The 23,889-nt window shown below is 51.6% G+C and overlaps 1 protein-coding gene across 12 annotated transcripts in view; it reads right to left on the minus strand.

Annotated features, from left to right (window-relative positions):
* Positions 1-23,889, minus strand: part of ZNF423 (zinc finger protein 423) — a 364,477-nt gene that overhangs the window by 25,576 nt on the left and 315,012 nt on the right. For all 12 annotated transcript variants that reach the window (XM_005591872.4, XM_065537122.1, XM_065537121.2 and 9 more), the window contains 2 exons: positions 8,893-9,024; positions 7,150-7,265 (listed from right to left, as the gene is read on the minus strand). In XM_005591872.4, coding sequence (XP_005591929.1) covers positions 7,150-7,265; positions 8,893-9,024 — 248 coding nt within the window. The remainder of the gene's footprint in view (positions 1-7,149; positions 7,266-8,892; positions 9,025-23,889) is intronic.

The raw sequence follows: 23,889 nt of genomic DNA on the forward strand, positions 1-23,889 counted from the left end.
GCCTTTTGCAGCTGAACTCTTAAGTAGGAACTACTCACACCCCTGTCTTAGAGATAAGGAAACTGAGGCTTACAGCTGTTGCATGACAGAGCAAGGTTTTAAATACGGAGCTGCCCTCACAAAGACCCGGCCACTCCCTGCTTCACTCTTGGCAGCATTTCAGACACCATGCATTGTTTGTGCACTTCTACCAACAGGGACCTCAGCACTTTCCATTTCTAGACAGTTTTCCCACATACTGCAAATGCACAGTGTCCATCCAGGTCATACACTCCTTCCCTGAACAGCACCCTGAACTTGCTGGTTTATATCGCATGGCTCTACCCCCGGCCACAGCTCACTGGAACAGGGTGGACAGCTGACCCAGGCTCACCTACCAGATTCCCCTTTCCAGGGATCTAGCACCTGTTGCCTGAGGGCTGGCTGCCACCACTGTCACTATCTCTGGGGTTTCCTGGCTGTTCCTTCTGGCTACCCATGTCACCAATCCTCACACTAAATCCTCTCTGTTGAGCTACCTAGGGTGTCTGTCTTAGCAGAATTGACAGGAGCTGTGGAACCTTGACCACCTTCCTCCTTGTGCAGAGGAGTCCAGAAAGTCAGGCTGTAGAGAGAACAATAAAAGCCAGAAAGAGGCAGAAGGCAGGGACCAGGCAGCCTTAGAGAAGACAGAGCGTTGCTGCCTTATTTAAGTGACACTTGGCTCTGGGAACAGGGCTGCCAAAAACCCAACACTGCTTCCTGATCTTGGCATCCAAAATCCATCCATGTCCCTACAGCTTAATTTCCCTTCTAACTTGAGCCAGGTCCAGAGAGTGATGCCTGAGCCATGACTATCGAAGACCAAAACCCCTGTTCTGAGTTGGTGCCCACTGCCAAAATTCTTGGGACCATCCGAAGCAGTGAGGACCCCTCCAGGACCCAGAGTTCTTAAAATGCTCGAAGACAACTGTCCCTGCACTTCTTCTGCAACCCATCCAAGTCTTCTCCTGGTTAAACAGACACAGGACAGACTCCTCAAGGTCAGACTGGATCCCCTACTGCCTGGGTTTTCAGGGTGTGGGGTGAGCGTGGGCAAGTGTATATGTGGGCGGGGGTACAGGTATATGGACCAACCTTAGTCTCCCCTATTTCTTTCTTTTTTTTTCATGCTTTCGGTCATAGGATTTATTTTGTTTTGTGAGATTGAAAGCTTTAAGCTATAACAAAATGAGAGAAAACTTTGTTTTTTTTCATTGTTAGATCAGGCCAGTTAATGGCGAGTTTCTTGGTAATATCCTTTCTCCACCCTGTGGCTTCGATGTTATCACTTGGGCTACTTTCACTCTGTGACTGGTTGTTGTTACTACTGCTGTCTTCTGAGATAGATCTGCTGCTTACTGTTCCCGCTTTGCTCCAAAATCTCTTCATTTTATTCCATTTAAGACTAACAATAGCAATTAAAATGAGCAAAGGTAAAAAACATGTAGAAGCTGAGGAAAAGACCATTGTTTTTAGGAGCAGCACGTCGTTTTGGAAACAAGGGTACACTGTTTTCTACCATAAGCCAAAATCCGTCATCGACACTTCCTCCTGGTGATGATATCGCCGGCTCACAATCTGGAGGAGCGTAACCAGGATCACACTGACAATGGAAAAGTTCCTTGCAAGCCCCATTCTCTCTGCAATTTGTGTTATATCTTGTTATATTTATGTCACTAAGATATTTGCATCCTCAGAATCTACATACCCTGTGTTGACCACATGCAGTTATAGCTTCTGCATAGATCCCCCATTGTTTTGAACCATTTCTTGCATGTGCAGACAAACACACATGACCCCCAAGGTAACTATATTGTATATCAAAGTCTGTCACTGGTACTGGTTCTGAATGTGTCCAGTCCACAAAGAATATCATAAAAATGACAACGAGAACCACAGTTTCCAAATTTGTCATTTAGAAAATTCACTTTTTCTGTACACAGAACACTAGCAGACTTAGGAAATTTTCCAAATAACTGTGCACACTGTCTATCTCTATCTCTGCACACTCCTATAAAGCAATATCTAGTCATATTACTGCCGTATTCTATATCAGCAGCTTTCACATCAGGTACACAAAACTCAGATGTTCCATTGCAAAAAAAAAAAAAAGTCTCCCCGATTTCCCTGTTTCTTCCCCCCAACTCTGACCTGCAGCCACTGACAACTACTGGTCTGTTTTCTATTGTGATATATTTTTGCCTTTTTCCAGAATGTCATGCCAATAAAACCACACAGCATGGAACCTTTTGAGTTTGGCTTTTGTCATGTGGCATTTGAGATTTATCCATTGGGCCAGGGACAGTGGCTCACACCTGTAATTCCAACACTCTGGGAAGCCAAGGTGGGAGGATTGCTTGAGCCCAGGAGTTTGAGACCAGCCTGGGCAATATCGTGAGACCCCATCTCTAAAAATAAAAGTTAAAGTTAAAAAATTAGCTGGGTGTGGTGGTGTGTACCTACAATCCCAGCTACTCAGGAAGCTGAGGTGAAAGGACGACATGAGCCCTGGAGGTTGAGGCTGCAGTGAGCCATGATCACACTCCTGCACTCCAGCCTAGGTGACAGGGCCAGACCCTGTCACTTAAAAAAAAACAAAAACAACAACAACAAAAAACAAGATTCATTCACATTGTTATATGTATCTGCAGTTGTCTTTTACTGCTGAGAATGTACACATGACCTGTATGAATGTAACATATGACCCCATCTGTTACCCATCCTCCAAATAAGGGACAACGAGGGGGCCTCCGGTTTGGAGCCATGACAAAGCTGCTATCATCATTCATGTAGAGGTATTGGTGTGAGTGTAAATTTTCCTTTTTCTTGGGTAAACACTAAGAGTGGGATTACTGGGTCTTATGGTAAATGAACGTTCATAAGAAACTGACAAATATTTTATCACATGGCCGTACCATCTCGCACTGCCACCGGTAATGTGTGAGAGTTCCGATCCCATCCTCACCAACTCTCAGCATTGTAAGTTTTTTTTCGTTTATGTGGGTGGCATCAGGCTATGGTTTTCACTTGCCCTTCTCTAATGACTAATGATGTTCATTTTCTTTGGTGAGACATCTGCCAGAAGATTTTTACTCTTTTTTTGGTTGTTCCGTGTCCCCTCTCATTATGGAGTTTTGAGAGTTCTTTATATAGTCTGGATACAAGTGCTTTATTCGATATGTGATTTGCAAATATTTTTGCCCAATCTGTGACTTTTCATTCTCTTAACCACGTCTTTCAAAAGCAAACTTCTTATATTTTGATTCAGGGTGTAAATCAGGTAATATCTGTCCTCTGCTTGGTTTCCCATCACGATAGAGATAAAATCCAAAGTCCTTCACTGTCCTGAAAACCTTGCCATGATCAGGCCATTGCCTCTGCCCCAATTCACTATGCTTCAGCCGCACTCTGCCTTCTGTCATCCTAGCCCTGGCAGCCAATGGCCACAGGGCCTTTGCACTCACAGCTCTCTTCCACACAATCCTGCCTTCATGCCATCGGGCCTCAGCTTGCATGCCACCTCCTCAGGGAGGCCTTCCCCGACCACACTTACCAAGGAATGTCGGACTTCACTCCCCCAGCATGCTCTAGCCCATTATCTGGTTTTATTTTTTTCATGTCATTGGCTCTTACTGGAAAGTGCTCATCAATCTCCTAGAATGGGGACCTCATGGGTATTTCTTCATCTTTTCGCCACTGTTTTCTCAGGTGCTAGAAACAGGGCCTGGCACATCATGGGACCTCCACATACTTGCTTCAAACAAATGAATAGGAAAGCTAGTTCCCTCTCATGTTCCTAATCATTCTATTGTAAATTTGCAACAGTTTGTCCAAACTCCTTTAAATTAATCTCAGTCTTTTGGGCAGAGCCCTCCGAACTTGGAATCAAAGAGGACTCACACCTCCCTCATACTGGCAACCGTGCTCCTGTTAAAGCGTCCTAAGAAAACACTACGTTTGGAGGGAGACATGTCAATGTTGACAGAGACCAAGCCTGTCGTGATTTAATTCTACCTCCTATACTTCTATTCCTGCAGCAGCACTTCCTGGTCCTACAGTGAGCTCAATCCTAAGCCTAGAATCTTCTCAAGCCCTCTCAGCCCATAGTCCCTTGTGCCTGCAAATACCAGGTTCCCGGAATTTCCGTGCATGACCTCAAACTAAACATGGCCACAAGAAACCAGCAAGGGTAGAACTCTAGCTGGCCTTGCCTCCCACTGCCCCACCCAAACCCCCAGCTCGTTCCAAGAAACAGCACACTTGCCTGTTCCACCCAACCAGGGCTTTCCAGCTCCAGCTTCTGTGTAGGGACAACGAACACTCCAATGCCTGAAAAACCCTCCTCTCAAAAACCAGAAAATTGCTATTCAAGTTACTTAACGAGAGCTATTATTTGCATAGATTTGGCGTTGCCACAACACTTCCATATTTAAACGGTCTACAATTAAAATCATTAATTGCAGAAAATAGTGACTCGTTAAGGCTGTAATTTAGCGGTTTCTCAGTATTTGAGGATCTGACTTAAAGGTTAATGGGATGACCCAGGAAACCACCAGCTGACATGAACCATTCTCAGGTGAAGTGTGGCCCACAGCTCGAGATAGGTGGGATCGAAGCGAGATCCAGATTGAAAGCAGCAGCTTCCCACCACCTCTGCGCTTATGAGCTAGGCGCCCAGCCTGGTGACACTGACGAAGCTCAAAGACGTCAGGACGGGAAACCTTCTCTGGGAATAATCTTAAGGCCAACAGAGAAGAGACCTCTTGGCATTTGGGACAATACAGGGGAGCCAGGCAGGAGCTGAGCAAGTCCGAAGTGTAAATAAATCGTAGTTTATATGCACCAATGGGTTTAAAAGAGGCCTGACCTGTTGGACCATAGAAAGCTTCCTCTCTCAGGGGACCCAGGCCTATTTTGATAGCTGAGCCATGCAGGTAAGGCAGGTAGGATAAGGCGGCTGCATGAACTGCACTTGGGAGAGGGTGCACATCCAGCACACGAGCAGGGAGGCTTCCTGGATGGCACCAACACCCCACACATCCTAAGCACAGCGACATCGGCTCAGTTAGTGGATCAATGGGGAGACAGCAGTGGCATGGTCACGTTCACTAGCTCAGTGGTGGCCTTTTGGAAGTGGAACCCCCTCTCTGGGCCGGGTCTGTATAATTGGTTTCATAACTCTGTCCCACACTGTGACAATGGGATAAAGGCCTCATGTACAATACACATATTTATGAGCACCCTAAGCATGAAAAGAAACAGGCTTTCCGCCACACCAGCTGGATGCTCCTCGGGGCCAGCCCTGAGCTCAGCCTGCCCAGCCCTGGCATGGGGCCAGCCTATGGAAACAGGACTTGACCATCGAATGGTGAATCCCGCCGGCCCCCACATCCTCCAAGGGCCTGTTTGCATGTCCTCCAGGCAACAACCACCAACAGCTGTGCAGACAGGCAGGCCCAGGCCTGGCAGTGTGGGTGGGCCGCAGCACAGTAAGAAGGGGGCCCCCTACAACAGGCCACAGCTGTGCCCCTCTAACCCCAGAGACGGGGGCACCACTGTGGTCATTCAAGTGACTCTGCACAGGGTGAGTGGCCCCAGCCTTGTAACCTGGGTGGCTTGGAGACTGCTGCATGCAGGTGCGGCAGTGGCATGGGGATGAGGGAGGGAGCTGCTGGGTGTGGGGGGTCTGTCCTGGGGGGCCAAACTGGTGTGTGTGAGTCCTTAGGGCTCCCTTCTCCTTCCAGGCAGAGGGTAGAATTCCCTGCCTCACCCACTCGGAGGTTGGGCATGCCCGCGGGGGTCACTCTAGTCCATACAATGTGAGAGAAGGTGGCAGGCATCATTTCTGAGGGGAAACTTGAAGAGCTGGTGCAGAGGTCACCATCTCCCTCTTCTCCCTGCCTCAGTGACTACGGAAACGGGGACGCACATGGACCCTCGTGGGTCCAGGTCACTGAGTAATATCATGAACAGAGTCCCTTCCCCATCACCTGCTTGGCTATGTCATGGGCAACAAATAAACCTTTTGTTGAGGACAGAGAGACCAAGAGGACGTTTGTTATTGCAGCCTAACCTACCTGTATCCTTCCCGACGGGCCCATTCTTGGTACGTGACATTTCAGCATGTCCGTCTGCGTGTACGTGTGATCTATCTGTGGACGTGAGTGTGGTCCTTCTTTTGGGGGTGCAGTGTTGTGCTGCATGTGTGTGGTATTCCTCAGTGTGCGTGCTGTGTAAGTGACATCTCTGGGCATAGGCACTGTGATAGGAACTGTGTGTATGCACCTTCCCTCTGCGTGTGTGATGCTACAGTCCAGGTACAGTGAATGTGAGATTTTTCTCTGTGTGTGTGCTGTATTTCTGGTGGGCATGTGATCTCTCCAGTGTTACAAGAATTTTTTGCAAAATCCAGGGGGAGAGAAAGCGGTTTCACTTGGGCACAGATCTTGCTCCTTGGAAAAATCAGTAACAGGTGAGAAGGGGCCCCATGGGATTCCAAGGGAGGCAGCTGGGAATGCCTGGGAAGACCGTCGCAGCAGCTTCCTTTCCCAAGGTCCTCTCAGCTACCACAGGCTGGGGATGAGGATGCAAGGAAGTTGGCTGAGGCCCCTGTCCCTTGCCTGAGGGCCACATTGGTCTCAGGACCTCTGGTGACTGCCTCCAATTTGGGGCAACTGGGCACCACGACTTACTTTTCTGGCTTTTCTGGGCAAAGCTGGAGGCTCCAAAGCCCCAGAGCTAATTTCTGTCCCCACACAGCCTCAGGACCCAGCCACAAAGACATCATGAGCTACTAGCCACAGAACCAAACTCAGTCAAATATCATTTTACAATAGACGCAGGGAAATGGAATCCCCAGGAGCAGACAGGACTTGCCACGGAACACCTCAAACGTAAGCTTCTGACTCCTGCTCTGGGTTAGCTGGTGGCAGTTGGTTCTTTTGAGAACGCTGGGCCGGCAGAGGCCAGGGGGCTGACACTCCATGCCTGCCAGCCAGGAGGTCAGTCCCTGATTGCAGACCTGCCAGCATAAGACGCCACCATCTTGCCTTAACCCTGAGACCCTCGGTGCTGACAGGGGAACCGAGGACCATCAGGCGGCGTGGTACAGCGGATGTGGGCACCCACCTGCAGCTCAGTCTGGAAGAAGAACTTCTGAGGGCACTGCGAGCAGTCGTAGATCTTGTCCTCCTGCCCGTGCACGGCAAAGATGTGCTGCTGCAACTTGTTGGCCTGGACAAAGACTAGACACAGACACGGCCGTCAGGGCCAAGCTCAGGACACCAGCCCAGCCTCTTGAGGCAGCTGCCCCCGACAACACTCGCAGGCAGGGATCACTGTGGTGTAGGCACAGTCAGCCAAATAGTGGGCTACTGGGAGCATTCTTAGCACCTACTAGAGGAGGCTCGAGTTAGATAAGCTGAGCTCTGGTACTTAGTGGCTGTGCAACCTTGGGTAAGTCACTTAACCTCTCTGAGTTCCATTTCCTCACTCAAAAAATGAAGATTATAGTATGTCCCTGGCTGGTGGCTGGGAGGATCAAATGGGTTAATACTGATAAAGTGCTTAAAAGATGGCCTGCCACAGACAAATGAATGCTGTCCTCCTCATCCCCGTCATCAACAGCCAGACACCTACAGGGGCGAGCTCCTTGAACCTCCCCCAGGCCTGTAGGACAGGTGCTATTATCCCCATTTTATACAAGAGAAAACTGAAGTGCCAGGAATGTTAAATGGCTTGTCCAAGGTCCCACCATTAGCAAGTGGCAGAGCCTAGACTTGAATTAAATAAGCTCAGCACAGGGTCTTGTACAAGAAGTTGCTCAACCAACACAAATTCCTATTTTTGTTGTTGTCAGCATCCTTGGGCCCCCACACAGAGGCCCCCGTGTCCTGGGTCGGCAGACGGGCAGCTGGGGCCCCTCAGTGCCAGCCTCAGAGTGTGACAGTGACAGATGGGTGGGGGCTCCTGAGATGAGGGGGAAGAAGGCATCAGGGTGCTCAGGGACTCTTGGGAGCCCCAGGGGTGTGTGTTTGGGGGATTTGCCCCAGACTGGATACCCCTGGGCCTGGCATGGAGCAGGTCTAGCCCCGGCTTCCCGGTGGCAGGAGTCCCGAGGTGGCCCCGGCCCTGGGCGCACACAGGAGGCGGCCCAGAGCAGCTGTGTGTCTGGGAGGTGAGCACTTCAGAGATACCCTCCCGCCAGGCGTCCTCCCCAGGGTGGGCTTCCTGCCGTGGCAGACAGCAGATGTCGGGGGAGGCAGGGAAGGCCAGGCTCTCCCACGCACACCGGCTGCCATCTGGGCAGCAGGAGGGGGCCGGCAGAGCCCCTGAGACTTGCCTCGGGCTGGGACAGCCATTTGCCTGGGCTGGCAGCCAGTCCGGGGGCTGGGGACTTGGCCGGCAGAGCTGCCCTTGACCCCTGCATCCTGGAGCACGGATGGGAGCTAGGTAGGCCAGGGAAGAGGGGAACCAGGAGTATGTGAAGCTGGGAGCCCCAGCAGAGCTGAATAGAGCTCAAGGCTCAGGGAGACAAACACAGGGCCTGGGAGGGGAAAACTGCAGCACAGGGTTGAGGCTGGGTTGGACAAAGGGCTTCTAGCCACTGTGTGCAGAGGGCGAGGAGAGGGTGCCAACCAGCCTGTTGATGAGGAGAGGCCAGAGAGCACTGAAGGAAGGCTTGTGTCAGCTCTGAACTGAGGCACGTGGGGCAAAGGGCCTGTTAATCCCTCAGGGTATCCCCCATGGAGTCCTGGACTATAATAGGTCTGCCAAGGAAAGAGGAAGAGCACACGCTGGGATCCTGAAACAACAGGGCAGGGCTCCTGCGTCCATTTCTCTCCCCCGAGGGGCACACGCTGGGTACCTTACCTGTGAAACACACAGGGCATTTGAAGGTGCCGCCCATGCCCTCGAAGCTGTGCTCAATGAGGTGACAGAGGAGCTTGGCCGGGGAGTCGAACATCTGGTTGCACAGCTTACACTCGTGGTTGATGCCTTCCTCTGAAAGGAAAACCCGTGACCAGTCAGTGACCAGGATGCCATGTCCCCCAGACAGGTGCCCACAAGGCCTCCCATAGACCCCAGGGCTAATCCCCCTCCAATCCCCAGCACCAGGCTTGGTGAGGGGACCGCAGACACCAAGACTCATCCTGGCTCCACATGGCCTCACCCCTAGAGGCTTACAGACCCCATAGCACCGGCTCCAAATATCTGGCCCTTGGAGGTGCCATTTGCTGTGATTTCTCCTGCTGATCAAGCAGCCAGGTGTGCAGGCCATGGTCAACAGCGTTAGTCCCAAGACTGGGTCACTGTGCAGAGGCACCCAACTTGAGGCACCAGATGGGGAAGGTGGTCCAACCAGGATTTTTAAAATTCCAATCAAATATTTATTGAGCATGTACTACGTGCCAGGAACTTTGCTCTAAGGATTCTTTAGGCAACTAAACAAATCATGTCTCTGCCCCCATTCTGGTGGTGGGGTAGACAGATGATAAACAAAATCATCAGCACATAATGCAGTGTCAGGAAGTGATGTGAATACGTGGTGAGAGCACTCTAGGAGAGGGGTGGGGGCAGGGCCCTGAGGTGGGTCCACGCCGTGCTGGGCGGGCTTAAAGCCCAGCATGGGAACAGAGTGCCTGAGCTCGGAGGGCCAGGAGTGAGGTCAGAGAGGCCACAGGGATGCAAAAGAAGGGTCTTGTCAGCCCCTGGAGCACTTTGGAATTTTACTTCGAAAGTGACGGGCAGCACAGAAGATATTGCACCAAACGCTCTTTTTATCTGCTTTTCTTTTAAACAAATGGTCTATGCAGTGGATGATGGACAATGGGCAAACTTGCCATCCTGCTTCAGATCAGAACACAGCTCCTCCATCACCGCACCTGGGAGCCGCTGAGACCCCAAACCTTCACCCAAAGGCGCCAGAGGACACACAGCGCCTGAGCACCAGCCTTGCCAGTGTCGAGGAGGCTCAGAGCCCTGGTGTCCTCGCCCACAATCGAGCAGCACCAGGTTCAAATCCTGGCTCCTCAGCCCCACACAGCATGCTGTGGGCACTAGCTCATGTGCAGTAAGATGGGGACAACCTGTCCTCCCTGCCTCACGGGCTGCAAGAGGACAGAGGGGCCCAGGGGTCAGTGGTGGGGATGGGGAATCCCCTGGTTTGAGCCTCACATCACCTGGGGTTGGAATCCGGCCCTGCCCCTTACTGGGTGATCTTAGACAAGTCACACGACCTCTCTGTACCTCAGTTTCCTCTGTCTGAAACACTCCATCACAGCTTTTCTCTTATAGTTGCTATGAGAATTAAATGAGCTAATACATGCACAGGGGTCTGGAACAGACCCTGGCACACGGCAAGTGCTCAATAAATGTTTACTGCCTGGCATGTCAGTGTTGGTGAGAGTATTATCTGGGACAACCAAGGACACGGGTTCCCCTTTGGGCTCCCCCAGGGAACCAGCCTCACTGAAGGCGCCAGGTGCTCTGATTTGCCCTTAAAGGCAAGAATTAGGTAGCAGAGGGGTTCTGCCGGTGGCAAGACATGAACACAGATGGGCTGAGGCTTCTGGCGAGTCCCTGGGTCCCCAGGCCCTGGCAGGGGCTGGCAGAGGCAGCAGGCATTCCCCCCGGCCCAGCCATCCCCCGCACCCCCGGGCACCCCACTGCAGAGGCACACACACACACGTGCACACACAGGTGGGCCTGCCCCACATAGCCCACTGGCTGGAATCTACCGGGTGTTTGTCATGCCCCTGGAGCCCTGGCAATTAGGCCACATACACCCGACAGAGACTCAAACAGATCTTCCATTTATACTAGCGGAACAGGAATTCATTGACAAGTTTTGGGACACAGGGCAGGCACAGCACGCTTGCCCTGCAGGCCCCTTGCTCGTCCTCCGCCTCCCTTGGGGAGACTTTCATCATAATTAGAGATGGCCTCCAGTGTGGGGGGGCTGCCTCGAAAGACCCTCCAATGCATCCCCTGCCCCCTGCACAAACAACCTTGCCCAGTGCCTGGCACAGGGTGTAGGATCAAGGAATGAAAGAGACTCCATCCTTAAATGTGACCTTATTAGAATGAGGACACCCCTTGGACATTAAGGAGGGAGGGGGTACGTGAAGTTGACAACTGTGCAGAGTTTTCTGTAAGAATAGTTTATAACATATTTCAATCTCAGAAATAAGCCAGCTTGCTCGGAAAACTGCACTTCTGGGAAGAAGAAATGGGTTCAGAGAATTAGACCATTTACTCAAGTAACACAGCCAGATGGGGGTGGTGCAGAAGAGGATACAAAACCATTCCTATATGCATGTACCCCCGCCACCGTACACCACCTCCAGGCAGCCTTCCTTGACCTGCACCCCGCCACCGTACACCACCTCCAGGCAGCCTTCCCTGACTTGTACCCCGCCACCGTACACCACCTCCAGGCAACCTGCCCTGACTATTCCAGTTCATGAGCACACACACACACACACACACGCACACACGACTACCGCCTCACTGGGCACAATGACCCTTGATTCATGTAACCATGTGAGTTTTTCTGACCCTGGCAATTAGGCAATGGGCATGGATGATGTTTTCTCCTCCTATGGCTTGAAAAGCATCAGGCCCCTCCTGGGCTCACCTGAGGGAGGGGCTTGGACATACTCACAGAGGAGAGACACCCCCAGGCTGGGCCCTCTCTCCCTGCCCAGCTGGGGCTCTGGGGGCTGAGATGGCAAAGAGGATTTACTGCTCTCTGCCGAGCGGGGGTCTTTAGCCACTTGGCTGTGAATGGCGGTGTGCCCATCTGATACACAAACACCGAGAGGACAAAGAAGCCTCCTGCAACTTATAAATCAGAGAAATCATGTCTGACAGTCACTTTCCGTTCTCCGAGTGCCGAGCAATTCATCAGCCGGTCCCCCCTGATTCATAACCGCAGCTACACCCAGCGCCCACGTTCATAAATATGTGCACAGTCAGGCAGCCCTGGAGCTGCAAGCCGTGCGGGGCCCGAATGGCTACCATTTAAGCAGATCACAGCCCCAAACCAGTGTCAAAGTAAGGTTCCAGGCTAATTAGATCAAGAGCCCAACAGACCACTGTGTGTCTCGGGACCCTTTCCTCTCTCTCCCCCAAGTGTTTTAAGAGAGTCAAACCTGGGGAAAGAGGGGAGGAGAAATAAAACAAGCAAAAAGTGAAAGTGAAGGGAGGGGGTGGAATAAAGCCTGAGGGGTTCCCGCAGAGCTGGGACTCGCTCCCACTCAAGGCAAGACCTTTTGATTTGCAAATCTTTCTGAAGACGAGGCCTTCTCCCCACTGGAGGGGTTCGAGGTACTCCCTTGGGTGTCCATTACGTGTACCTCTGCCTATGAAACCATCCAGGAAAACAGGGGGAGGGCCGGGGAGGCGGAGAGGGCGGGGAGGGGCTGCCCTAGTTAGTGTGACAAACACTCCTTTGCGTGCTGGTGACCCAATGTGAGCCAGCCCATGGATATTGATAGAATTTGCTAGCACCATCACTCTCACCCCGCAGGCGCTGACAACCTCTCGTTCCATCCCAAGATGCAGGGTCCGCCGATAGCGGCACCCTCCGAGAATCACTTTCCTGAATTATATAAGATCGCATGGTGCTCGGCCGACACCTTGGAGCAGAATGACAAAGCTGTCTGGGAGCCCGCAGGCCCCTCCGCCCCGGCGTGGGGACTGGAGGATTTTGTGAGTTAAGACGCACGATCGCTTCCCTTCCTTTTCGGTGCCTTTTTTTTTTTTTTTTTTTTAAATAGCACATGACAGGCATCCATAAGAGAGACCCACACAACTCAAGTGAATTATGCAGCCCCGCTCATTTGTAAAGTGAAATGCAGATTTCACCTGCTGAAATTCAGATCTTGCCTCCTGTTCCCTCTAAGTCGAGGCTGGCACAAGGAAATCTATTGATTTATTATGATTTAAAAAAAAATAAAAATAAATAAAAACCCAAACTGCCAAACAAACAACCCGCCAAGCACGAAAATCCCAAAGTCCCTGTCTCTCCTTTCTCCCTCCTCTGCTCAGGAATAATAAGCGTTAATTTTACACTTCATTTCTCAAAAAAATAATAGGATGTGCTTTTGCTTAAAACCAAGTCAGCCTGCTGGAACCTTTCAGGCTGAAACTGTGTCAGCCCAAAAGAGGAGCAGAGGGCTTTGTGGAAGAGCATCGTGCCGAGATGATAGCTCCCTGTAATGTCCCTGGTACCGACTTTTGTCTCCAAAAGCATTTGATCCCTGGCAGACACATACTTATTTCCATACGGGTCTTGGGGGAAGCCGGGAGGAGAGAGAACTGATTATCAGAATCCTGAAGGTGAAGCTCAGGTAGGCCCCACTGATGTCAAAGGCAGGCCTGGGCACACATTCGGAGGCCATAATTTGCTGCCTGGGAGGGAGAAGCGGCGGCTGCAGCGGGGTGTGGACGGAGCATTGTTCTCGGGCTCTGGCGCACTGAGCGTGACCTGCTCCAGCCACAACGGATGGTCCCTGCCTACCCCCTCTCTTAGCAGGAACCCCCCTCGGGAAAGCTGACCCCAGAGTGGCATCATTAATGCACACACCTGTCTAGGAGAGGACCAATGACTTCTGCCTGGTGTTGACAAGGGCATGACTAGCCACCCACATCCAGGACGTGGCAATGAAGGACACAAAAGCTAGAGCCGGAAACACTTGGGTTTGAGCCCCAGTTCCACCACTCACCTGCTGTGTAGACTGGAGTAAGTTACTTTGCCTCTCTGAGCTTCTGCTTCTGCCACTAGCAAACAGGCAGAGTCATTACAGGGCAGCCAAGCAGGCTTCTTCGGCCACAGGACATCTGCCCTTGCTGAGACCCCCCAGACCATCCCACACTCCTTCCCTCACTTCACTCAGGGGTCTGCCTAAAGGACACCTCCTCAGAGAGGCCTTACTAGAGACCCCCAGCGAACACAGCACACGGCCCCATCCTTTCCAGCACCCGGCCCACCTTTAATTCCTGGACAGCGCTTACTACCACCTGGTATATTACAGGGTTCATTGTTTAACTAATTCATTCTCATTCCCTCCCTCCCTTCCTCCCTCCGGCACACAGACAGAGTAACATAAACTCCACGAGGGCTGCTTTGCCCACTGCTGTGTCACCAGTGCCTAGAACAGGATCCGGCACCCAGGAGATGCTTGATGAGCAGGAAATGGGAGATTTATGTCAAGCACTTAGCACAGAGTTTGGGGGAGGGTGGGAGTGCTGGTAAATGCCACCACTATGCACCCATGGTCACCCCTAATCTCACAGGACTCGGCTTGTAAAACCTCAACTCCAGTAACACTTTCTGGATCCCCACAGAACAACAGCCTGCTCCAAGACTGCGGGCATGGAGAGGCTCCCTCAGCTGACAGAAGAGGAAGGGACACTTAGAGAGGCAGGGCCCCTAACAGGGATGTGGCAGGGCAGGGCGGGGCAGGAGCAGCCCTGCTGTTCACCCCCAGCAGCCCTCTCTGGCTTTAGAAAATTCAAGAAACAGTGGCCGGGCGCGGTGGCTCAAGCCTGTAATCCCAGCACTTTGGGAGGCCGAGGCGGGCAGATCACAAGGTCAGGAGATCGAGACCACAGTGAAACCCCGTCTCTACTAAAAATACAAAAAATTAGCCGGGCGCGGTGGCGGGCGCCTGTAGTCCCAGCTACTCAGGAGGCTGAGGCAGGAGAATGGCGGGAACCTGGGAGGCGGAGCTTGCAGTGAGCCGAGATCGCGCCACTGCACTCCAGCCTGGGCAACAGCGTGAGACTCCGTCTCAAAAAAAAAGAAAAAGAAAATTCAAGAAACAGCCACAAGACTTAAAACCTGGGACCCAGCAATCCACCCCTGCTCCCTGATCACCCAAAAAATCCGGGTGAGAAGGAAGACAGAGCCGCCCTCTGCATCTCCATGTTTGAGCCTGGGGGTCCCCTCGCCAGCACAAGCGCCAGTTGGCCACAGGGCTGGGGCTTTCCCTGAGGAAGGGGAGGAGGTAGCCCTGCATGTGACAGCATGGGCCAGTCCAGGCTGCACCTCCTCTCTCCAAGAGTGCGTCTGCAGGTGGAATCAAGGCAGGGAATGCACAGGCTGCTTGGCTGAGCTGAGGCCCCTCCACTACCAGCCCCAGAAATAAATGCCCCAGAATGACATTCCACAGCACCAGGGGCTCAGCCTGTGGCCCACATGCCTAGTATCAGGTCAAGTCCTTAGGTCCCAGGGCTCAGACACACACACTGCAAATGGGTGCTGCACATGGTCCTTGGAGAGAGGAAGCATGGGAGTAGAGGTCCCAGCACTCATCCAGGCAAATCTTGCCAGGAGGCAAGAGGGTGAGGTGAGGGTGACCCCAGGAGAGGACCCCTCTGACACCATCCCAATAGATAACCACAAATAGTGTGGAACAGGAGCTAGGAACCGGAGCTGGGAACCTGAACTGGTGGGACACTCTGTCCTTTGTTCCCTGTAAGAAACAAAGACCCCTGGGGAAAAAGAGGAGGGCAGGTGATAATACCTGGGCAGCCAGATTGGGCCGTTTATCTATTGATCTGTCATTAAATGACATGAGGAAATTAACCAGGCCAGGCTGAGGGGAAGGGGAGAGTGACATTTAGGCTGAGAGTCAACCAAGGTCATAGGAAAAATCAGGGTCTGAGGAGTGTCCCTTGTCAAAGGCTGGGCAAGAGCTGGGAGAAGGTGAGTGGTGATGAGGGATGGCCATGGGAGCCCCCACACCCCCAGCCCTGGCAGCCCACAGGAACCCACTTCCCTGCCAAGCAGCCCTGGCAGCACCTGGGAGCTTGAGAGAAATGAAGAGTCTCAGGCCTGCTGCAGAGCTGCAGCATTTGAAAAGTGCCCCCATGTTTGGGGCATCCATTAACGTGTGAGAACCACTGACCACTATACAAGGGGCTTAGGGACGCTGATCTTGTTGGAATCCTGCTGCCCCAAAGCTGGTTTGGGAGCTGTCCCACTGCTTTGACCAATATTGTATGTGGAAGGATCTCTTAAAAGGCGGGAAGTTTTCTAGTCACTTTTTGTCCACATTTTGCAAAACACTGAAAAATCGTCAACAATGAAAAATAATTCCCTGTGGTTACTCCAGGGATGGAAATGAAGTGAGTATCTTTGAAGAGGCTGCTGGAGACTCTGAGGGTGGGTGGCTAACACTCCCCAAAACCATCCCTGCATCACGGCCCTCCTGACCCCAAATGCCAGGGGCTCTCCACCCTTCGATGTCCTCGTCACTCAAGACCACTCAGCCATGGCTTGAAGGCACAGCCCACCACACTGCTCCCATTTGGGGCTCACATTTTCCTAATTAATGCTGGAGGATGGGCTGTGCCCTTCCTCCTCCCCCTGGGGGCACCTTCCCAGGCCGTTCTGCCCAGAAGGGACCCGTCCTATGGTCCCCCGTGTTTCACAAAGGCTTCTAAATGAGCTCTGGCAGCCTGACCGGGCCCCACGGGGGACCCAGAGCCTCTTCAAAACAGAGCCCTGACAATTAGGCAGTCTGAGTTTTGAAAGGCTTGGGATTGATGGTGTGGACAGTAAAAACATCACCTGGGGAGCTGGGTGTAGTCCTCCGAGGGTTGCCTGAGGTCAGTTGCCATGGCAACGGAGAATGAGCTCAACCTTGTAACTGACCCTTATCTTTTTTTGATCTGTGGGCCACTTGGGGCCAGGGCTTGAAATCAACTGGAAAATAATCTGGTCACATATCAGAAAGAAAACTATTTATACTTATTTACCCAGGTACCCACCAACGTCCCCCTTCGACAATGCTGTCGATGCCGCAATACACCGACATCACATGTGCAAAGAACGCTACCGGATGGCAGGAGGAAGGGGGAGACCGAATTCCCTATCTGGGTAGAATGTCAATTCCACACACGGGCCTGTAGGTGTGGGTGGGAAGGGTCACCCCCGCCCTGCAGCCCCGCCCTTCATCGCTACCAATCACAGCAGACTGGACTCTCCCGCCTTCCAGCATCCGGTCCAGGCCCACCAAGCGAGGGCCTCTGTGATCTGCCCTCTCGCTTGCTATGCAGGCATGTTTCAGCCTGGCTTGATCACTAGGTTGCCTTCCTTGATTCCAGCGTCTGACAAGTCTCCCCTCTGCCAGAGGCTGGACAGAGAGGCCAGGTGGAAGTTCATCACTTTCTACACCTGGGGGTTGCAACGGGATTCAGGGAAGGAAGGCTGAGAAAAGAGGAGGACGGAGGCCTTCCTTCCTGGTCCCACACCCCAGGAAGGGCTGGGTGGCTCGACCACCCCAGCATTCACCCCAGGGTTTCCATGGCAAGGTCGGCCATCTGGCCAAAGCCCATCTCCAAGACACTGCTCTCCTAAGTTATAAGTACTTTGCTCACTCTCTCCTTCTCCGAAACTCAAATCTGAAGACTCCAGATGGTTCCATTGACCAACTGCTCCCAAGAGCCAGGTCAGACGGATCTTAGCTAGGGATCAGTTAAGCCTGAGAATGATTCCGGGTAAACTCCCTGCGAGATTTCCCATCACAGCAAACAGGACAGCTCAGCGGACAGCCCCCCACTCGCCCTTGTTTCATCAAGACTAGATCCTTCAGGGAGGGGGGAAAACATGGCTGCATGGAGGAGGATCCTGGCTCTGCTGCAGACGCCCAGGGTGACACTGGGCCAAGCACTTCCCTCTGTGTCTCAGTCTCTGACTTTGAAATGGGGAGAAGGTTGTCCACCTCACGGGGCTGTTATGAGAGTAAATGAGAGCCAGGTAAAGAATATGAATCATGACCCCCAGCACAGTGGCTTATGCCTGTAATTCCAGGACTTTGGGAGGCCAAAGCAGGAAGATTGCTCAAGTCCAGGAGCTCGAGACCAGCCTGGACAACACAGTGAGACCCCATCTTTACAAAAAAGTAAAAAATTAGACGGGCATGGTGGTAGGTGGTACAGGGAGGCAGGAAAATATCTTCAGCCCAGGACTTTGAGGTTACATTGAGCTATGAACCATTGCACCCCAGCCAGCCTGGGTGACGGAGGGAGACTCTGTCTCTTAACAAAAGCTCAAACAATTTTAAAAACTAAAAAAAAACTAAAGAATACTGATCATAATGCTACCACCACAACTACTATTACTGCTATTGTTACTTCTTCTTTTTTCTGTGGTTTTTTTTTTTTTTTTTTTTTTTTTTTTGAGACCGAGTTTCACTCTTGTCACCCAGCTGGAGTGCCATGGCACGTTCTCAGCTCACTGCAACCTCCATGCCCTGGGCTCAAGCAATTCTCCCGCCTCAGCCTCCCAAGTAGCTGGGACTACAGGCACACACCACCACGCACAGCTAATTTTGTATTTTTAGTAGAGATGGGGTTTTACCATGTTGGTCAGGCTGGTCTCGAACTCCTGACCTCAGGTGATCTGCCTGCCTTGGCCTCCCAAAGTGCTGGGATTACAGGAGTGAGCCACCACACCCAGCCTGCCATTGTCACTTCTGACATGATTCTACCTGAAACTCCATGCCTAGGCCTGGTGACATGGCACATACAAGCCCACTGTGGGGGCCATCAAGGCAATGGAACCCTGTTTCTCTTTCAGGGCACATGGCCAGCCATGCCCATGCCCCACCCCCAGTAAATGTTTAAAGACCCTTAGCACCTGGGACATTGTGCATTCTCTCATGGCACATCCTATGCTACTTCCATCTTCAAAATGCCTCTGTGTCAGCTTTCTTTGTCTCCATCCTCCTCTACCTCCACACCACTCCCATATTTGCAATAGCGAAATTTGTGTCCAGATTTCAAGCCCTTTAGTTCCCTCGTGGCTGGCTGCAGCTTCCTACTTCGGGTCATATGAGTTGACTTTGCCTCCCCTCTGATGCTCCTGGACCCAAGTTTCCTATTTCTTCATGGTTCTCCTTGCTTCTCTCTCTTGAAACTCCCTGAGATTTTCATGAAGGTCAGAGCAGGGCCCGACTGAGACAGGGGCGCGATCGGCTGCATGCACCCCCCCCACCCCTGGGCCCTTGGCCAGCCCTTCCCCGTAGCTGGGCCCATGCAGAAATCTCCCTAACTTGAAAGGCCTCGGTGCCAAAAACCGCAGAGAGAGGGGCCCAGCCTGGATGGGATTGCCAATGGAGGCTCCTTCCAGCTCTGAGAGCTGATTCCACACTACCAGGGAGCTAGCCCTGTGGTGCAAGCGGCCCCGGGTGGTTAAGGAGAACATCACCATCACAGAGGGTCCTGCTTGCTAACTTCCTATGACGCTGGCGGACATGTCCACCTCCTGGCTCTCTGAGTGATCAGCAATTGCTCAGAGACCCATCGCTGTCAGACACATCCAAATCCCGGCTCTCCGAGCAATCAGCAATCATGACGGGTGGTGTTTGGCAAAAGAAAAGACAAAGATCAGGTCCTGGACACAACACCAAGAGACAGGAGGTAACTATCTCAACTACTTAATGGAAAGAGAATGGATGTCTGAGTGATGAAATAGACCACACACAAGAGAACAAATGGGACTTCACTGAGAACCGAGGGAAGAGAACTCTTGGAGTTCTATACAACTCAGAATTTCTCAACCTGCACACTTCCAGAAGGCATTCCACAGCCCTCCTCACACACATCCCCTTTTACCTGCAAAGAACTGAAGACCGATCGCCTCAGAAAATGAAGATTCCACTATATCCCTGGGGATCCACTAAGTAAAAACAAGTCGCTTACTCTTTCTTAACACATCAAACACTTACTGATGTATATCACTGATCTTCAGATTAAAGTTTTCAACAAGACGATTGCCTAAAAATCCATCATGTTAATAATCCTCAGATTAATGGCCTCTAATAATATACAATTAACATGACAGGCAGGTTGCAAAATCCTTATTGTCACTGACCCTGCCAGGGACACATGAATTACCCCTGCTTCTACTACAAGGGTTTTCTCTACTGCCGACATCATTTTTTGTACTCACCAAGATCATTTTTTAAAATGAGCAACAGCAGTGTGTCAAAAAGCCTGACAGTTACCAACGAGCACACACAAACACAACACACACCTGCAGAATGCAAGAAAGCAACATTTTTCAAAAGTTCCCCATCCAGGTAAATACAGACAGAACTTCCCCTGCAGTGACTAGTACTCAAAGCAAAACAAACAAACAAACAAACAAATTCCAGAGTTCAGCTTGGAAACTGGAATTCACCACTTTCTCGAAGTCCACCTTGACCCGGTTCACTGGACACCGAGCCGTCCCCATCCTCTAGCTGAAAAAATAAACAATGAGACTAGAAAATAATGACTGCTATTGAAAAGCTTTAAAAAATATGAAATATGTATCTGCTAGATCCACACTGTCAGTCTAGTAGAGCCACCTGTGGCTCTTTTGTTTCTGGGTTTGTTTTTTATGTGTGGGTTTTTTTTTTTTTGAGACAGGGTCTCACTCTGTTGTCCAGCCTGGAGTGCCACAGTATGATCACAGCTTACTGCAGCCTCAAACTCCTGGGCTCAAGAGATCTTGCCGCCTCAGACTCCTGAGCAGCTGAGACTACAAGAGTGCACCACCACACCTGGCTAGATTTTTAGTAGAGATAGGATCCTGCTGTCTTGCCCAGGCTGGTCTCACACTCCTGGCCTCAAATCCCAAAGTGCTGGGATTACAGGTATGAGCCACTGTGCCCAGCCTGTGGCTATTCAAATTTAAATTAAAGTTGAATATATTTAAACATTCAGTGCCTCAGTTGCAATAGCTAACGTGGCCAGTGGCTACCACTCTGGGTAGTACAGAATATTTCCAACATTTTAGAAAGTTCATTTGGAAAGCATTGTGTTAGAATACAGGCAAGGTGAGGGCAGGGGCTCTCCCTGTCTTATTCAACACTGTAATCCCAGAACCTACAACAGCACTGGGGACATAACAAGTGATTAACAAATATTTATTGAACTGTGGAATGTGAGTGTCAAATATTGTGAAGAACGCCTCAGTCCTTTTGCTGTTAGCACTTGCTTGCAACTGCAATTGCCCTGCCTGGGAAACCACTTAGATGTGAACTTTCCCAACGTTCAGCATAAACCTACACCCTGATAATTATGTGGGCACTTTGCCCAAGGTGGGTAAGAATATGATGAACACAGGAACACTGCAGAGTCATGAAATTTCTCTGAAGGATGTAACCCAAATACCGTAACTTTGAACCAATAGGTCATATGGTGGATCAATAGCACCTGGGCTCCTAGCCAGTCAAGAAGCCCACGGGCCACAGCACTACTGAGTTGCCTTTTAAGCCGGCTGAGCCCCGTGGCTCATCGAGGAAATAAATGCTTGGATTTCTGATGCTGAGCTAAGTGGTCTGTGCAGTTTCTCAGCTCTGCTTCTGCAGGCTATGTCTCAGAGAGCCGGGTTTTTGCTGTGACCCAAGTAAAATGAAAATTGAAGCTAAATTGGAAATTCAAACGCAACATGGAATAAATGAATACATTCAATTCAATGATACTCCCTTCAAGTAGTCACATGATTCTGATGCTAATACCAGTGTTAGGTCTACTCTAGGGGAGTGGGTCTTTCTTCAGTTCGGCTGAAAAGCCGCCCAAGCTAGCGAGGCTTACGGTCACAGTGCACGGGGCCCTCTTAAGGTCTTTTCTGAGGTCACGTTTTCCTCTCGGATCTACTCACCTCTTCCCTTCCTTCACTCGCTCCCCTAACAAAATACCACCTTCTTGAGGCCAGGCCCAGTGCTCGGCCCTTCTCTCTTCAACAGACCCAGAATTGAGACCAAATGAGGCCTATGGGATGCCCAAGCTCACACTGGCTTGTTGATGTTTTCAGCTCCCAGAGCTGAGCCCTCCGAGACCATTTTCTCAGATGGTTTGGGACCAGATGAGGGGTCTGTCACTTCTGGGCAGCTTAGACCCCATCGCCAGCTCCCAGAGCCCAGCCAGCCCTCCTGTCTGCCCTTGGCTGTGCCTCCACCCGCCAAGCAGGTGCCTGCAGCCTAAGGTCTAGGCTGATCCCATCCAGCAGCCACTTCTGACCCACAGAGGCAGAGCTTACTGACAGCTCCTGACAGACCCCACCAGGAGAGGCAGGGACAGGCAGAGGGGGACTGGGCAGGTGAAGAATGGGCTCATTGCTGAGCGGCAGGGGAGCGAGGGGTGGAGGTCACCTCCACGCAGCCTCCAACTCTCCAGCCCGGTGTAGCGAGCAGAACAGCTGCCATTAGCTGTGATGAGATGTGAGCAGTGCCAGGCCCACGCACCATAGCAGGAAAACGCCCAACCACACGGCTCTGGCTGGCATCTTGCCTTTTTCCTACTTGGAAAAGACATCTTCATAGACACCTTCATCAAAAAGCACATGCGACAGACACCTGGCAATTCATCCTTTGCTCTCCGCCCCTGGCCCCACCTCATCATGACTGCTCCAGTCTCTCCCCCTGCCACGTTCAGACACACCCCCCAGATAATCCTCCCCAGGCTCCGCAGCCATCATTTCCCTCTCCTGCTCAAGAATCTGCAGTGGCTCTGTTTTTCCCAGTGCAAAGCTGCACTCTTCTGCTAGACGGCCCTGGCCCTGCCTTCCTAACACCCCTACTTTTGGCCACACCCACCTTCTTCCTGCCCCAAGAGCTGCATTCACAGGGTCTCACTCATTCCTGAGGGTTAGGGATAGAGTTAGGTTATGGATTCTATACCCTTATTCAAGCAGCTCTCGATGCCTTGCCTCTGTCCTCCAAGCAACAATTTTCCAAAAAGGAGTTTTAGTTGCACCCAAGTTATTCATAGCTATGTGAAATAAAAAGGTATCTTTCAAAACATTCCTTCTCTTTGCTTAAGTTAACTTGACTTTCTGTCACTTCCAACCAAAACAATCCTGGCTAATACATTATCTGAGGATGAAAAACCAACTCTTTCACTTTCCTGGTATTTCTTACAGAGCCAGACAAACGCGAGGTGCTCAATAAACGCTAATAGTTCGCTGTGCACATGTGTGTCCATCTCTTGATCATGTCCCGTGGGAAGAGCGATGTCATCCCTATAGACCATGCCCTTCAGTGGCAGCAGGACACTGGTCCCTCACACTGGCCCCTGATGGATAGAGTCCTGCCTCAATTATACCCCCCATGGATCTGGACATCAGCCCTGGAGCATTCAGGTCCAGGTCTCAATGCTGTCCCAAATGCAGGAGCCCAGACACATGGCTCTGGGTCCACAGATGCTACTCTTCATGCCCAAGAGCAAAGCTTGCTTTGTGGGGGGTGATGCAGCGGGCCTGCATCTTCCCAGGAACCCCATACCACCTCAGCCACCATGCCATTCTCAGGGCTGGACACACCCCCTCATTTGCTCATCAGCTGCATTCAGCTATTGCTTTCTGGTGGCACAGCATACGAACAGAAGTGCAGTCTCGGAGTCAGACTGCACAGGTTCAAATCCCCCACCACCATCTACTAGCAGTGGGATCCTGGAACCCCACCTCCCCGGGCCAATGTTCCCCACCATGTAAAATGAGAATGATCGTAGTGCCTACATCATAACTGTTGGGCGATGAACAGGCTTAATAGCTTGAGTTATTAATATCACTGTCATGGTTATTACTGACCCTGAGGCAGGCACTGTGCAAGGCGGTGGGTGTGGGGGATTTGAGTGTAACAGAGACCAGTGAGACGCTGTCACACCCAGCTTGCTTAGGAGGAGTCTGGGAGGCCAGGCCAAGGGACATACTTTGTGTGACAACACAGTCACCCAGAAATCCTAAAAACCCAAAACCAAGCCCTTTAGGACCCCAGAGTATGGAAGTAGAGCTCGAGGGGAAATGCCATGGACATCTGGGCTGGCAGGAGTTGGAAGCCCAGCAGCTCAGCCCCGCCTGGGCCAGAG

Source organism: Macaca fascicularis, chromosome 20, assembly GCF_037993035.2.
Source record: "Macaca fascicularis isolate 582-1 chromosome 20, T2T-MFA8v1.1".
NCBI classification, from domain to species: Eukaryota; Metazoa; Chordata; class Mammalia; order Primates; family Cercopithecidae; genus Macaca; species Macaca fascicularis.